Source organism: Budorcas taxicolor, chromosome 9 (genome assembly GCF_023091745.1).
Source record: "Budorcas taxicolor isolate Tak-1 chromosome 9, Takin1.1, whole genome shotgun sequence".
In the NCBI taxonomy this organism is placed as follows: Eukaryota; Metazoa; Chordata; class Mammalia; order Artiodactyla; family Bovidae; genus Budorcas; species Budorcas taxicolor.
This window is the reverse complement of record NC_068918.1, coordinates 42,025,370-42,043,678: the sequence shown is the minus strand read 5'-3', so window position 1 is coordinate 42,043,678 and position 18,309 is coordinate 42,025,370. Positions and strand designations below refer to the sequence as shown.

The following is an 18,309-nucleotide window of genomic DNA, read 5'->3' as shown; positions in this document are numbered from 1 at the left end:
TGAAGGAGATCAACCCTGGGATTTCTTTGGAAGGAATGATGCTAAAGCTGAAGCTCCAGTACTTTGGCCACCTCATGCAAAGTGTTGACTCATGCTGGGAGGGATTGGGGGCAGGAGGAGAAGGGGACGACCGAGGATGAGATGGCTGCATGGCATCACGGACTCAATGGACGTGAGTCTGAGTGAACTCTGGGAGATGGTGATGGACAGGGAGGCCTGGCGTGCTGCGATTCATGGGGTCGCAAAGAGTTGGACACGACTGAGCGACTGAACTGAACTGAACTGAAGACTAAATAGATCTTAAGGGGAAACAAGTTTTCTGATCGATTAACCTTTATCAATAGAAAGAAAGGTGGGGCCATAAAATGTTAATCAGTCTCCAGACCAGAAAATATTGTAAAACAAATGTGAGACCCTTGTAAGAACAAAGATATGCTGAGAACACATTTATCTCTATGTACAACTGAAAGTATAAAAGTGGACCTGGAAAATAAAGAAACAGACCAGTTCCTGGAAAGACTGGCCTCCCCCGTGTGGTCTTTTCTCATTCTCTTCTTTTCTGGCTGAATTCCCACCTGGAGCGTGGAGGCTCACCATGTATACTTACTTGCCCTGGCTTCTAAGACCCACGCAAGAGGGAGCCCAAGGCAGGGCACCCTCTGCTATTCAAGCGGGCACCGGTGGCCTACGTAGGTGATGCAAACTCCTTGTCTTGGAGTTTTATTGGTTTTCCAAGTAAACCAAGTTATTCAGCCTCTTTTTCCCCACTAATTTTCCTACTACACTATTTCTTTCTAATCTCCCTCCATATCTTTAATTAAGCAATTAATCCTCAGACGCCAACGCCGTCTTCACTTTGAATTCCCTGGATCCACTGGGGCTGGACCCCAGCAAGTAAATGTGTGTTTGTATTCACAGGTGTGTAGGGAAATGGAAGGACAGAGTAGGAAGTAACAGGAAGAGAGAGTATATACAAAACACACTCCTAAATGAATTAAAAGTAATCAGTATCTTTTAGACCACCATGGAAAACGTGATTACATTAAAGGGAAACTATTTTAAGTGCTACAAGCATCACCAATCTGATAGTCAACTTATGAATTGAATATTCAATTCAGATAATTCCCAACATATCACAAGACAAGGAATATCTTCATGCTGATTATCTAGGAAATTAAATATAAGCCCATACTATTCTCACCTCCACTTAGTGGTAGTTTTAGAAGACCTTCAACAAATGCCTGATTCCCTCCAACTAAGCCTGGTAATGTGTTATCTGAAGTCCTATCCCCACCAGTCTGGAGCATACTCCTGCTGCCATTAGCCTGGTCTGAACCTCTGGGCATACACGTGAGTACACACACACACAGTTACAGCCTTCACCATCCTCCCTACCCACCCACCCATGACTACCACACATGACTGCTCACCTGCCTCAGTTTCTTGTATGATTTTGCCTTGCTTGGTCCCATCCATCCATCCAACATTAATTATGAGTATTATATACGTTATTCACTGGTGACCTCATGTACACCCCCAGTCTCTCAGCCAGGGTATGTAAAGTGAAAAGCCTTAGTTTCTCAGTCATGTCCAACTCTTTGCAGCCCCATGGACTGTTGCCCATCAGGCTCCTCTGCCCATGGAACTGAAAGAGGTAAAGCTTAGGCAGGCAGTCCAAGGCCCTATAAGGAGGAGGTGAACATTCTCTGCTCCTGCTTTCCTTGAGCCTTGTGCAACAATGTATCTTACCCGAAAACTGGCCTTTCTTTAGGTCCCAACTAATGATCACAGCACAGTGTCTTACTCATGGAAATGCTTTTCTTAGACTCTATGTTAATGATTATAATTATAACAAATCTTGCCTGGAAACCTGTTTCTCAAGACTTGTACCTCTGATGACACAGCAATAGTATATCTCACCCAGAGACATTGCTGGAACCGTTCTCTCTGGCTAATCTTGTGCCAAAGTTATCTCAGGATGTATGCCTTGAGAAAGGGTCTGGTGGAACTCTTACAACCTTGAGGTATTCTTTTTATCTATTCTCAGCGGCTAGCTGAGAAGTATATAGGACCCTGCTTAAGCTAGTGAGGCGGGTACTCTCCTACCCCCTTCCAATGCCTGTTGCTGGAAGCTTTCTCTATCCCCATTACCTTAACAAAATCTACACAAAGCTCTGAGTGACTGAAACTGTCTTTGGTCCCAGACTTAAATCTTCTCCTTCAGAGACCATGAATCTGGCAACACTGTTCACTGTAAGCTATCATCTTGGGGTCTCGTCCGGGATCTTCAAGACAAGGTAAGAATGTTCAGAGCTGGGACTGTTTTGCTCTTTTAATGTAAAGTCTCTACTTTGCTAACTCAGTGTGTGCCTGTCTGTGTGAATGTGCAAGAAGCAAGAGCTGTGTCCTGCTCCACGGTTCCATGGTGATCCTCATATGGCAGTATGCCTGTCAGGGGGTTATACTGACCTGCCAGTGTCAAGAGGCACCCAATGTCCTCATGAGGGGAACGGCCAAAAGTGGATGAAGAGTATGGACCGAACTTCTTTTCCCTGGTCAGCCTTTCCTGGTCTCTCTGACTGCTTTCATAACTGCCTGAGGAATTCAAGGTACTAACCTAGTGTGCCAGACTGCAGACTGTCAGGAGACCTACAACCCATGCTGTTACTGAGTTTTTCTAGTCAGACCACCATTCCAAGTTTTACAGGACACTGCAGGCAGGAACACACTAGGGAGCTAAGTGGAGCTCTAGCTCCAGGGACATCTCTCAGACTGAAAAACACCCCCTCCTGACCCCAGAGACCCAGAGGTGAGTTCTTGTTATGGCCATGCCTCCGGACTGCATGGATGGATACATTACTGGTGAACATGAGATTCCTGAGGACTCAGATCAGGGAACCCCAGATTTGGGCAGATTGGAAATGCAACGGGCTTCTTCCCTTAGTAATGCAAGCTCTTAGTGGACCAAAGAAAGCCCTCCAGTGAGTCTTGTCTCAACTCTTTAGATATTCTTTTTGTACAATCTGCTGGACAGCAATAGAAATGTTGACCTTGACACTCCATGAACATGAAAGATTATTCTTTTCCTAGCAGGCCAGCCCTCCATCACCTCCTTTTTTATCACATAGGCTGATATGGAAGCTCTCAGAAGGGACATCTTGGCTTTTCTGTTCAGCCCTTTATAACTTACTGCTTCTACTGTGGTCAGGAATATGCTCAGGAATATACACAGGCACACGGAAGATGGGTGTTTCCCCTAGCGGTCTTAGCTTGGGAGGCATTCTGGAAGGCTACTCTGCTCTACCCCGGTGGCCTCAGAGGAGGAGCAGAAATCAGGCAGAGGTTTTAATGGCGAGGAACTCGACATCAATCTGGGATGCCATCAGGTCTACCCCTGGTGCATCTCCACCCCTCCTCGGTGGTAGAAGCGGGAGGGACGACAGTGGGACACCTGCGCTGGTAAGGACAGGTTAACTCCGGCCAGGGAAGGAAACTTAGGTGGAAGACCTGTCTCCACTCCCATCTAGAGCAGGGAGGGATGCCTCTGGTAGGAAAAAGCCACGACACGGGGTGCTGCTTTTTCTTCTCTTACAGATGAGAGCTAACAGTTCCAGAACCACCCCTTTGAATTGTATATTGAAAAACTGGGATAAGTTTGATCCCCAGAGCCTAAAAAGCCCCTTCTAAACAGGCTTTCTTTAAGAAAAGCCCTCACCTTCCCGGAGAGACAATCCCTGCTGGGACAACACCTTATCAGTCAGGCTAGCCCTGTCATTAGAGCCAATTTGAATACTCTCTGGTTTAAATTTTAGCTATGGAACTATGACTACAAGAAAGAGAGATGACATTTTTGATACTGAATGGCCACGATATTCTTTAGATTCTGGAGGAAACTGGTTAAAATGAAATCTTTTTGAAATTGCAAAACCGGTTCTTTTTGTTTGTGCAATTAGGAAAAAGCTGGTTTATTAAAATACTTTTTTTTTGGAGCTCCAACCCTGCCTGAGAAATAAAAACATGCCTGGGAAAAAACTCTGAAGTTATCTCTTATCATGTCCTTGAGATACACAGCCCATTCTTTCTGGGACTCCAGCCATGAGCAAACTGGTAGAATTTCAGGCCAAAGGAAAAAAAGGCAAACAGACATTTTAAGTTTCAAGCAGAAAACTGTGAGGTTTCTGTGTGTCCCAGTGTGTGTCTCCATCCTTGGACAACATTGCTAAAGGCTAATTGGTCAATAAGCTCTATTTAATTGGCCTAAAGAGAACTAAGTGCTTACAAATCAATCAATTCTAAATTTAAAAAAAATTAAACTAAAACAAATTTCAGGCTTGTGTGAACTGGTAAATATTCACTATTGAGTTGATACCTGGTATTGATGTTTGTTTATTGATCTAATTAACACAGACATTGTGAAGATACTTTTCCAAATGATATAGCTTTGGGTGATTTATATTTACTATGCTACAAAATGATGATATAAAGTACAGGTCATGGTTGCTGAAAGAAAGTAGGATGTGTGTTTTCAATAAAAAGGCATAAGGAAGGGAATTACCTTCTATCAAGGGAAAGGAAGCAAATCTAAACTTACAGGTGGCTGTTCTCTGCATGGGCAAATAAAATAACCCAGAAGTATAAAAAAGGTTTGTGGCAAGGGGAAGAGAGTTTTGTGCATGATACAAGCTTCTTAAGACATTAAACTGTCTTTGAAACCTTTTATTGTTACTTTGACTAAGTGAATAACTATTGTTTCACAGTGAATGAAAGCTGGTACCAATCTGGAATTTGGTTTTCTCTTCCTGTTAAAAGAACAAAGTTTTCTTTAAATGTGGCTTTTGATGACAGACTATGGCACACATAGACAAAGCTCATTCTGCTTCTACAAAAATTAACCCCTCATCAGGGAACTTATGGAGAAGGAAATGGCAACCCACTTCAGTGTTCTTGCCTGGAGAATCCCAGGAACGTGGGAGCCTGGTGGGCTGCCATCTGTTAGGTCGCACAGAGTCGGACACGACTGAAGCGACTTAGCAGCAGCAGTGGGGAACTTAAAACAGATAAACAATGGCTATAAACTAAATAGTCGGGGTTATGGGAAATCCAAGACAGCCACTTCGCTTTTCTTAGCTCCCCGACAAATTTCACTTTTATTTGATAAGATAAAGCCTTTCCTGGCTTCAGGGTTAGTATCTCACAATAGAGAAAAAATGTCTAAAATATGTTTTCTACAATCTCCAGTGACTGGGGCACCCACTTTGCTGGACAGGTAGTACAGACATTGGCAAGAAACTTCACAAGCTTCTTGGAGACTATCGTTTTCACTGATGTCCTCGGTCGTAGGGCAAGGATGACAGAACAAAGGCTAGGTTACATGAGATTGAATAGACTGCTAAATATGACTACAATTTTCATGACTTTTTGTCTGACATATTACTGGCTTCTAATCTTTGTTTTTAGATATAAAGAAGCTCTCTCCTTAAGTTACTGATGCTTTAAAACAATTTAGTGATTTACATCTGTGGGTAAAATTAAAACATTTTTCTTTTTTCTCTGCCTCGTCCCTCGAGAAACTGGAGACATCTGGGTTCTGAACAGCCTCATCAAGGTAAAAAAGACTGTTTCTGGATATATACAGAAATTTCAAAGTATACTGGGGAGCTCTAAAAGAAAAATCCACCAAACTGATGTCAGGCCTACAGCATCTATTATGTTTCCCTAAATATTAAGTTCTAGGTTTGTTAATTAAGGTCTATATTTACTAAAAGTCACTTCTGACATAGTTCCTTGCAATTATGTTACATTGCCAAGAGGTTTAATTAAGTTATTAAAAAGGACACTCTGAGCTGTCTCTAAAGCTTATCTCAGTAACCAGTCTTTGAATAAAGATCAAATGCTCCAGGATATGCAACCAGGAGATTAACAACAGGCTGTAGTCATTTAACAAACTAGGTCAGATGACCTGGAGATGTCACTGGGCTATACCTAATGGAAGTTCTTGACTTAAGTTATGATTTTACTATTACTGCTAACTATATTGCTTTCTACGTTGCCTGTTTCAAGAAGTATTGTCCCTTACATTATCAAGTGTGTGACCGAGTCACAGTTCCATATGAAACCCATAGTTATAATGGTGTGACTCTGTATATGAGAAGAAGCAACAAGAAGGAATGTTTTCCTGGACCAAGAGACTAGTGAGACAGGTGAGGTCTAGAGACTTTTGCTACTCACAGGGCCTAGTGCAATAACAGCACGTTGAGTGGCCCATCGGTGAAATCTTTGACAGATCTGGGAATGAGCCTTCCCAGTACTGTGGGACAAGGTGGTCATGAAATGCCCCCCAAACTAGGGTCAAACTCATGGCCATAAAGGGGTCCTGAAACTGGAAACTGGCACTTGCCATTGGCATCTACAAAGATTAACTCATGAACACACAGCTGTTGACCGTCAACATCTCCTGAATGGAATTCAGGATGGAAATCAGAAATTAGGCACTCACTCTGTGCTCTGGAAAAATGGACAAAACAGGCCTTCAGACAGTTAGATATTTTCAGGTAAAGATTTTCTTGAACCCAAATTCTTGCATCTTCTCATACCTAAAAAAATGCTAAAATTGTCAGTGGTGACAACTACTTTGGCTTATATGTTAATACCACAATAAGAGGCTAAAGCCTACTTGGACAAACTTAGACAACTGGCTACCTGGCTATGCTGCTGCTAAGTCACTTCAGTCGTGTCCGACTCTGTGCGACCCCATAGACAGCAGCCCACCAGGCTCCCCCGTCCCTGTGATTCTCCAGGCAAGAACACTGGAGTGGGTTGCCATTTCCTTCTCCAATGCATGAAAGGGGAAAGTGAAAGTGAAGTCGCTCAGCCATGTCCAACTCAGAGACCCCATGGACTGCAGCCTACCAGGCTCCCCCGTCCATGTGATTTTCCAGGCAAGAGTACTGGAGTGGGGTGCCATTGCCTTCTCCGCTACCTGGCTATAAGTCCCTAAAATAGCTGTCTACATTGGGGTTCAGACTCATTCTTCTCAAAAGAAATGGTAATATTTATTTTGTCTGTTAAGATTCAGGTTGTCATTCTTTCAACTACTTCTAACTGGGTCTGTGATACCTACACTGAAAATGTATATGAACATGCCAAATGGCTCCATTCTTATAAATAGGGAAGCCCAAGTGTTGACTCTATCTGGACCAGGATCAAAGTTACTATCAAATGTAACCTGATTCTTTGACTCTTCCTTGGACTGCTGATTACAATAATTCTTTTACTCATATTTACTCTCTGCTTTTTAATCTGCTTATCTAGTTTGTTCTTTCTAAAGGATACAATGGCTTCCCAGACAAAGTAACCGTGATGCAGAGCTTCTGGTCACTCTTCAAAATGGGCTCTCCTGATGTTCCACTCTTCTCACAGATACAATCTTGATTTAGAAGCTCTCCTTAGTGGTAAACTATCTTGACTGTAATAATCGTAATCATCTTATTCTTGCTGTTTGCTCCTTATATCAGTAACTGTATAATTAACTTTGTATCTAAGCAGCTTGAGACATTTAAGTTACTAATGATTGTTCATGCTTCCTATAGTTTTTACTGCCTCCTCTAGCTATTACTCAGGGCCCCTGGATCAGAGACCCTCAATATGAGGGTAAGGAGAGTATGTTGCCTCAACAATTTAGAGTCTGTGCCCCTTACCAGCAGGAAGAAGTTACAGAACGATTTCTCCACCCCTTTCCCTGGCAATCATATTCTCCTACAAGAAAAAGGGAGGAATGAAAGAATTAAAGCTTGGGCAGGCAGTCCAAAGCCCTTTAAGGAAGATGGGAATAACAGACCACCTGACTTGCCTCTTGAGAAACCTATATGCAGGTCAGGAAACAACAGTTAGAACTGGACATGGAACAACAGACTGGTTCCAAATAGGAAAAGGAGTACATCAAGGCTGTATATTGTCACCCTGCTTATTTAACTTATATGCAGAGTACATCATGAGAAATGCTGGGCTGGAGGAAGCACAAGCTGGAATCAAGATTGCCAGGAGAAATATCAATAACCTTAGATATGCAGATGACTCCACCCTTATGGCAGAAAGTGAAGAGGAACTCAAAAGCCTCTTGATGAAAGTGAAAGAGGAGAGTGAAAAAGTTGGCTTAAAGCTCAACATTCAGAAAACTAAGATCATGGCATCTGGTCCCATCACTTCAGAAACAGTGTCAGACTTTATTTTTGGGGGGTCCAAAATCACTGCAAATTGTGATTGCAGCCATGAAATTAAAAGATGCTTACTCCTTGGAAGGAAAGTTATGACCAACCTAGATAGCATATTAAAAAGCAGAGACATTACTTTGCCGACTAAGGTCCATCTAGTCAAGGCTATGGTTTTTCCAGTGGTCATGTATGGATGTGAAAGTTGGACTGGAAAGCTGAGGGCAGAAGAATTGATGCTTTTGAACTGTGGTGTTGGAGAAGACTCTTGAGAGTCCCTTGGACTGCAAGGAGATCCAACCAGTCCATTTTAAAGGAGATCAGTCCTGGGTGTTCATTGGCAGGACTGATGCTGAAGCTGAAACTCCAATACTTCAGTCACCTCATGCAAAGAGTTGACTCACTGGAAAAGACTCTGATGCTGGGAGGGATTGGGGGCAGGAGGGGAAGGGGACGACAGAGGATGAGATGGCTGCATGGCATCACCAACTCGATGGACATGAGTTTGGGTGTATTCCGGGAGTTGGTGATGGACAGGGAGGCCTGCGTGCTGCGATTTATGGGGTCACAAACAGTCCGACAGGACTGAGCGACTGAGAGACTGAACTGAACTGAACTGAACATCCTCTGCTCATGCTTTCCTTGAGCCTTATGCAACAATGTATCTTATTTGAGAAGTGGCCTTTCTTTAGGTCCAGGAACTAATGATCACACAGAACATCTTACTCATGGAAATGCTTTTCTTAAACTCTATGTTAATAATTATAATTGTAACAGATCTTGGCTGGGAATCTGTTTCTCAAGACTAATTATCTTGATTAACAGCAACAGTATATCTCACCCAGAGACATTGCTGGAACCATTCTCCCTGGCTAATCTTGTGCCAAAGTTATCTCAGGAGGTATGCCCTGGGAAAGTGTCTGGTGGGACTTACAATCTTGAGGTATCCTTTTTATCTATTTTTAGCAGCTAGTTGAGAAGTATATAAGGCCTCACTTAAATCTGTGAGGCAGGTACTCTCCTGCCCTCTTCCAGTGCCTCTTGTTGGAAGCTTTCTCTATTCCCGTTACGTTAATAAAACCTACACAAAACTTTTTGAGTAACTGAGATTGTCTTTGGTTCCAGAGTTAAATCTTCTCCTTTGGAAACCACGAATCTGGCAGCACCATTCACTATAAGCTATCAGAATCTCCAGGCAAGAACACTGAAGTGGGTTACCATTCTCTTCTGCAAGGGATCTTCCCAACCCAGGGATTGAACCCAGGTCTCCTGCATTGCAGGCAGATTCTTTACTGTCTGAACCACCAGGGAAGCCCAAATATTGAAGAGTAACCACCCAACATGGGGCTTGACCACATGACCCTGGAATTGAGTCCCGTGCTCTACTGATTGAGCTAGCAAAGCCCTGATTAACTTCTGTCATTCCCCTTCCCCAAACCAAAATATAGAACCTTGATCCCCACATTCCCAGCACCAGGTACTTTCTTAGGTAGTTTCAAACCAGAGATGACTCAAAGTGGTTTCCATTCATGGAGAAGAATCCTTTCTCAGAGGCCCCAGCAGCCATTCATATTCCAACACTCCACTCCAACACACACATACACACACACAAATGAACACACATGAAGACCTGGTCCTTTAACATCAACCCAGGTTAAGTTGACTTTCCCTGCCCCACTGCCAACAAGAACTTGACCCCTGGCAACCATCCCCATCACTACCCCCACACACATGTTCATCCTCTAGCTCTGGCCCCATTCAGCCCACTTTTACTCCACCAGTTTAGAATTATAATTCTCACAGGCCTACATCAAGATCACACAACAAAGATACAAGATTGTATTTCTTTGGTCAAAACGTATATATAATATCAATAATAATACCTCATACAGCACCAAACTTACAAAGAATTTGTTGACATTTTTTCCTCATTTTCCCACAAAGTTCTTGAATTTTCCAGCTCTACTACTCTCCAGGTATGATCTACAGACACCTGACTGGAATAGAAGGGAATGTTTTGAACTTGTGACACAGAATCCTATGTACCTATATCCACATGTGAACTATCTGAGGCCAGTCTGTACTCAAAAGGAGCATGCAAGATAGGCAGTGAGTCCATCACGACCACCCAAGCTCAGGTGCCGCAGCGCTGGATAAACCAGAAACCGGAAAGCCCCCACCATCCAAAGGAAATTAAGGCAGGCTGACAAAACAAGGACACTAGGGGAATTTAAGTCCTATTTCGGTGACAAGCATTAAATCCACTAGGTAGGCTGCTGGAAGAAAAGCCCTTGTGTAGAACATGGCAGGATGTGTGTCAGCTTTGCTAGGAACATGGTTTGTGCAGGATGACAGGTGAGAAGCCCCATCTCTCCTCTTCTGCCTCTACCGATCCTGACACAGAAAACTAACGTTGGCCCTGGACACCACAGCCTGGTGTCTCCACAAAGCAGAGCCAAGCTCACAGGCTTGGGCCCAGAATTCTCCACTGTGCTGCCCCCACCCCCGGCCCCCAGCAATTCCCCAAACCTGAGAGCTTCACAGGGCTTGCCTTTAATCAGCCGTTCAGGTCTCGTCCCAGGTAAGGTCCACATCGCCTGGGCCAAGTGTCCAAAGACAGTAGCATCGAGGGTGGAGAGCTTGGGCCCCATGATGTACTTCTTGTCACCTGCAGCAGAGAGAGAGAGAGAGGTCACTTGGCTGGCCCTTGCTGTCCCGCTAAGTCACAATGGCATTCAGCATCTTCCATCATCCATCTGCTTAACAGAGCATCAAAAGCTTTGCAAGACCAAATGCATGCACCTTCTTTTACCAAAAACTAGAAACAAAAGTAAAACAAAGAATTCTGTGACGTATCAACTGATAGGATAGCACAGCAGGGAAGTAACTGGGAACATACCAAGGTAAGCAGGTGAGGGGGGGGGGGTTCATGGGGAAAAGGGAGAACTTATCACCCCCAGAACCCCAGAGGCACCTCCTTGTCTCCAGCTCTAGTTGTTAAAGCTTGAGATGCTTAAGAACATCTGGACATTCGCTTAAACCATCTCAAGTCAAGCACAGCCAGCCTCAGCACTTACTTTATTAAATTAATAGATTTCCTCAGGGAGAACCAGAACCCTAAGCTACTAAGTTTGAGGAGGCAAGGCTCTGTATGATATCTCCATGGTCTTGGCAAGGTTCTCACCACTGTGTACCAACAGGAAACAAACAAAGAGAAGCTTTAAAACTGCATCCCAGGAGGAACTGGATCCATCCTCCTTCACATCCTGGTCCCACCGTTATTCACTATGAAAGCCTGCTCATTAATCAACCTCTCCAAGCCTCGGTTCTCCCATCTGGAAAAGGAGATGATATTAAAGGTATTTCCTAGGACCACTGTGGGGATTACATTTCATAACACATGTGAAGCACTTAGCACCAGATCTGGGTAACTCATCAAATACCAGCACTCATGATAAGAGCCCTTCTGTTTTTCCAGTCTATTCCATATCTCACCCAAAGCTAAATTTCTAGGACATTCTTTTCATAGTGGCACTGCCTTTCACAACAACTTTTAATGATTTATGAAATGGGTTATGAAATATAGTCCAAACTCATCCTGCAGTCCAAGACTCACCACATTCTGCTCCCACCCACATGCCGGCTTTGCCCCTCACCCTTCTTTAACCCGGCAGGCCTGGGACGGCCCCGTTCACCCGCCCATGCCATGCTTCCCACTGCTACACTTCTGCTCATGCTGCACCCACACACCTCCCTGCCCTCCCAGAACCCGTATGTGCCCCCTGCTTCTCTCCATCCCATAAATTATATTCATCTTTCCAGCACAAGCCTTCTCATGGCAATGGAAGCTGTCAGTTCAGACAGCCCTCTTTCAAATTTCACTTTTACACATACGACCCAGATTCAAAGGGAAGAAAACGGGTTAAAGGAGAGCTACAATGGCTTCCTGGCCCCCCGGAAACGTTGATTTCCTTAAACTGCTAAAAGGAAAGAGTCTAAGGGAAATGCTAGAGTACAATGTGAAGTCTGTTGTAGACTCCAAATATTTGGGGGAGCAGGAGGAAAAAATGTACATGAGTTTTATAAAAACTTAGGAAACCTAAAAATAGAGCACATAAAACCTTGATAAAAAAAGAAAAATAATAACGATAAATATAATCATTTGAATCTGTACATCAACTAATACATATAGCGTTCAGCCCAAATTTACTTTTTGGCTCAAAACATTAAAGCTAGAAGGACCCTGAGTTATTAATAATAACAGAAACAGACTAAAAATGCCAGCACCCAGTCTCTTGACTCCCAGCCTGATACTCTCTGCTCTGCACAAGCTGCCACAGAGAGCTTCATCTATGAGATAAAGACCCCAAGGAACAGCAGGAGGGTTAAGCTGTGAATGTTTACAAAAGGATGCTTTTGATCAGGAGGGAATACAGAATATAGAAGGAGAAAGGAACAAAAGTCTAAGGGTTTTTAAAGGTACTTGCCCCCTCCCTCAAAAAATGGATAGAATTTAGCATTCATGGTAGACACACAATTATACATATATACACACACATTACAGTTATAAATTTAAAGATTATAAAAAACTCTCTGTTATTAAGAAGTCCTCAGAGTACCCAATGGCAGGAAACTTTTTAAAAAACTTTCCTAATTAATTTTTTAGTTAATTTTAGACATAAAAAAGTTACAAAAATAGCAGTTTCTGTATACCCTTCACGGAGAAGGCAATGGCACCCCACTCCAGCACTCTTGCCTGGAAAATCCCATGGACGGAGGAGCCTGGTAGGCTGCAGTCCATGGGGTCACACAGAGTCGGATACGACTGAGTGAATTCACTTTCACTTTCACTTTTCACTTTCATGCATCAGAGAAGGAAATGGCAACCCACTCCAGCGTTCTTGCCTGGAGAATCCCAGGGACGGGGGAGCCTGGTGGGCTGCCGTCTATGGGGTCACACAGAGTCGGACACGACTGAAGCGACTTAGCAGAGGCAGCAGCAGTATACCCTTCAACTAGCTTCTGCTAATATGGACAGCTTAGGTAACCATCGAAAAAGCAAGAGAGTTTCTGAAAAACATCTACTTTTGCTTTATTGACTATGCCAACGCCTTTGACTGTGTGGATCATAATAAACTGTGGAAAATTCTGAGAGAGATGGGAATACCAGACCACCTAACCTGCCTCTTGAGAAATCTGTATGCAGGTCAGGAAGCAACAGTTAGAACTGGACATGGAACAACAGATTGGTGCCAAATAGGAAAAGGAGTACATCAAGGCTGTATACTGTCACTCTGCTTATTTAACTTCTATGCAGAGTACATCATGAGAAACGCTGGGCTAGAGGAAGCACAAGCTGGAATCAAGATTGCCGGGAGAAATATCAATCACCTCAGATATGCAGATGACACCACCCTTATGGCAGAAAGTGAAGAGGAACTAAAGAGCCTCTTGATGAAAGTGAAAGAGGAAAGTGAAAAAGTTGCCTTAAAGCTCAACATTCAGGAAACTAAGATCATGGCATCTGGCCCCATCACTTCATGGCAAATAGAGGGGGAAACAGTGGAAACAGTGGCTGACTTCATTTTTAGCGGCTCGAAAATCACTGCAGATGGTGACTGCAGCCATGAAATTTTAAAAGATGCTTACTCCTCGGAAGAAAAGTTATGACCAACCTAGATAGCATATTAAAAAGCAGAGACATTACTTTGCCAACAAAGGTCCGTCTCGTCAAGGCTATGGTTTTTCCAGTAGTCATGTATGGATATGAGAGTTGGACTATAAAGAAAGCTGAGCACCGCAGAATTGATGCTTTTGAACTGTGGTGTTGGAGAAGACTCTTGAGAGTCCCTGGGAATGCAAGGAGATCCAACCAGTCCATCCGAAAAGAGATCAGTCCTGAGTGTTCATTGGAAGGACTGATGCTGAAGCTGAAACTCCAATACTTTGGCCACCTGATACAAAGAACTGACTAACTGGAAAAGACCCTGATGCTGGGGAAGATTGAGGGCAGGAGGAGAAGGGGATGACAGAGGATGAGATGGTTGGATGGCATCACCAACTCAATGGAGATGAGCTTGAGTAAACTCCAGGAGTTGGTGATGGACAGGGAGGCCTGGTATGCTGTGGTCCATGGGGTTGCGAAGAGTCGGACACGACTGAGTGACTGATCTGAACTGAACTAGGTAACCACAGTACATTTATTGTTGCTGTCGCTGTTTAGTCGCCCAGTTGTGTTGGACCCTTTTGCAATCCCATGGACTGGGATTTTCCAGGCAAGAATACTGGAGTGAGTTGCCATTTCCTTTCTCCAGGGGATCTTCCCAACCCAGGGGTCAAATCCATGTCTCTTGCCTGCATCTCCAGCCTTGCCGGCAGATTGTTTACCACTGAGCCACCAGGGAAGTCCCTCAGTACATTTACCAAAACTAAGAAATTAACATCGATATAATTCAATTAACTGTGCTGTACTCTTCATTAAAATTTTAGTAGTTTTTCAACTACTGTTCTTATCTGCTTCAGGATCCCGCATTGCATGTAGCTGTCAGGTCACCTTAGTTCCTCAGTCTGTCCTTGTCACACACCCCCACCTCCCCCCACCCACACAGCCATGCCCTACAAGACCTTAGTTCCCTGACCAGGGATTGAACCCCATACAGTGAGCTCAGAGGCTTAACCACTGGACCACCAGGAAAGTCCCTCCTTGTCTTTCATAACCTCGACATTTTTAGAGAATACTGATCAGCTATTTTGCAAAATGTTCATCAACTTGGGTTTGTCCAAGGTGGTTAATCATTAGAGTAGTAATCCATATTTACAAATGCTCTTGTGATGCTTATTTCATATGTCAACCTGACTACTGCATGGGGGACTAAGTGATGTGGTCAAACATTATTCTGGGATTTTCTATCAGGGTGTTGTGGGCAAGGTTAACATTTAAGTGATAGGCTGAGTAAAGCAGAACACTCTCCCTAGTGTGGGTGGGCTTCCTCCAGCTAGTTGAAGGTCTTCATATGACAAAAGGGCTGACTCTCCCCAGAGGAAGGGGAAATTCCTACTGCCTGATTGCCTCTGACCTAGGACGGAGGCCTTTGCTGACTTCAGACTTAAATGGAAACATTGGCTCTTCCAGGGTCTTGAGCCAGTTCTGACTGGAACTACATCATCAGCCTTCCTGGGTCCCCAGCTTGCCAACCCCCTCTACAGATCTTGGTATCTGTCAGCCTCCAAATTGTATGAGCCCAGATAAATTTATTACATAAGAGAAATAGAAATGGATCGATCCAGATATCTAGAGCTACATCTGCTACTGGTTTCTTTCTCTGGAGACCCCGACACCCCTTCTCAGAGCATCATATCAGGAGGTCCACAATGTCCATATGTCTTATCACTGGGGATATTAACCCTGACCATGTGGTAATGGTAGTATCCGTAAGGTTTCTTCCCTGTAATGTTACTAGTTTTCCTTTTGTAGTTAATAACCTTGGGGGAGAAACTTTGAGACTGTATCACTATCCTGTTTCTCCTCAAACGTTGGCCCACTAATTTTAGCATCCATCAGTAGACGTCAACTGAAACAACTAAATACTGTGGAGTTTGCCTAATCAGGATTTTCTATTTCTCTCTATTACTTCTACATGTATTGATTCAAATACTACTGTTCCCTTCATCCCCCTTTTACTGACATATTCAATTATTTATTTATGTAAACACGCACTTGTCGATATTTCTTTTACTGTATGGCCTGTAATCCAGTACTCTCATTATTCCTTATGTTGCCCAAATTGTTCCAAATTTGGTCTTTTGAGCCTAGCAGGAAGTATTTTTAAGAAAAAGACTGAAATTAGATTAGATTCTGCTTAGAGATGAAAAGGCCACGTCAGAGTCTCAAGTCTGTAGCATCCCCAGGCGTCCCCAAGCGGGCCCAGTCCTCACTACTGGAGGGTTTCAGCAAAAAGCAGAACATTAAGGGCATTTCTGCAGCACTGAGGGAGAAGGTTTGGGTGATGAGACAACTCAAGCTTCATTTTCATGTGTCCAGATGCACAGAAGCAGCTGGTGGTACTCTCATCACCACCTCCCATCCCATCCCTCCTCCAATAACCTCCACTGGTCTAACTCAACACTTCCCTTAAGGCTCAGATCACATGCTCCCTCCTCCACTCCAGAAAGGTTACCTGCACTGTCCAGTCCTCGACCGCTTCTCCTCTACCAACCCTGAGAGGCACACCTGCTTAGAGCAGGGCTGCTCAAACAGCAGTTAGGGACCAGCAGCATCAGCATCGCAAATGCTACCTATTTAATCAAAATGACTGAGAGTGAGACTGGGAGAGAATCTGTGTTTTAACGAGCTTTCAGGTCAGTGATTCTTAGAGAGCCAGCAATTCTTGGACCACACTTTGAATAGTGCTATTCCAGATGGCTCTCACGTACACTGAAGTTTGGTAAGTGCTGGTCTAGACTAGAGTATATCAGTGTTCTTAAACTCAAGCATGCATCATGGTCCCCTGGAGGACTTTTAAAAAATACTGATTTATCTCCCATGAATCCCCAGGTTTCAGATTCAGTAGGTAGGGGTGGGACTCAAGACTCTGCCTTTCTAACGAGCTCAGGTAGTGCTAAGGCTGCTGGTCCAGGAACCACACTTTGGGAAACACTCATCTAAATCAATCATTAGGTAATTCACACATGTCATCTCATAGTCTTATTTATGTGTGTGTCCTATCTCCTCAAGTAGTGTTTAATCTCCTTGAGGGCAGGTAACCCTCTTACTTTTCTGTCCCTCTGATATCTATTATAGTAGAAATCAGCAAATAAGGTGTCGATAGCCTTAAGTATTAACCACCTTTATCCCTAGTGGCTTAGTGGTAAAGAATCCACCTGCCAACGCCTGCCAATAGGTTAGATCCCTGGGTCTGGAAGATCTCCATTGGAGGTAGAAATGACAACTCACTTCAGCATTCTTGCCTGGGTAATCCCATGAGGACAGAGGAGCCTGGCAGGCTACAGTCCGTGGGGTCGCAAAAGAGTTGGACACAACTGAATAACTAAACAAGAACAACAGCAACTAGATTTAAGTATGTTTGATCTCTGTCCTTTCTTAGAATAGAGGACTCCTGTAAGGATTTTAAAGCGTAAAAATGTGAAAGCATTTTGCAAACTAGAAGGTGCTATTCTAACATACGCAATTATTTCACACTCATCACCAATAATAGAACAAGTACTATTTGTGGGCAGAACAGTCCAACTTTCCTCCCAATATAGAAATCCCTTCACCCACTTTCTGACCAGACAGTTCCCAAACCCAAGCCCTCCAGGAACTTATCCATCACTTCCTGGGCAAGACAGGCAATTCTATGGATAGTCAGTTCCTTATACTGAGACAAAATATGTCTCCATGGGACATCTACCATTGATTCCAGATCTTTCCTCTGGAAGCACACAAAGTATTTATGGTCACGTTTACTCTACATGGCAGGGATTCTCTGGTGGCTCAGTAGTAAAGAATCCATCTGCCAATGCTGGAGATGCAAGAGATGCGTATTTGATCCCTGGGTCGGGAAGATCCCCTGGAGAAGGAAATGGCAAGCCATTCCAGTGTTCTTGTCTGGGAAATACCAAGGACAGAAGATTCTGGCAGGCTACAGTCCACAGAGTTGCAAAGAGTCAGACATGACTTAGACACTAAACAACAACTCTGCACAGCACCCTTTCCTAGGAAAATTCAGTCTCCACTAACATGCTTCTAGGTAAAAACTGATGACTTGTTTTCACACATATCACTATGGGTAGTGAGCAGAGTGTTTGGGAAGCAGCTACAGAAATGAACACAGAATTTCATCTACTTACTCCTTTACTAATTCTGTTCCCAGCTTTTACTGGCCACTATCAGCTCCATTTCTGCCATTTAGCTAAATTTCCAAGTGCTGTAAGTGGAGAAAAGACTGGCTGTGCTGGAAAATATTGTTCTAGAGAGAAATTAAAGATTAATAGTCAAAAGACTTTCAAGCACTCATTTTTCTATTAGTCTAAGAATAAATGATAATTACATGTTTCACCTACTTAGTGTCCGCTATACTTGACACCAATACGATTTATAAGA

General features: G+C 43.6%; 1 protein-coding gene across 2 annotated transcripts in view; it reads right to left on the bottom strand.

The window, feature by feature from the left end:
- Positions 1–18,309, bottom strand: part of FAXC (failed axon connections homolog, metaxin like GST domain containing) — a 74,153-nt gene that overhangs the window by 11,696 nt on the left and 44,148 nt on the right. For both annotated transcript variants that reach the window (XM_052645731.1, XM_052645729.1), the window contains exon 5: positions 10,759–10,875. In XM_052645731.1, the coding sequence (XP_052501691.1) occupies positions 10,759–10,875 (117 nt within the window). The remainder of the gene's footprint in view (positions 1–10,758; positions 10,876–18,309) is intronic.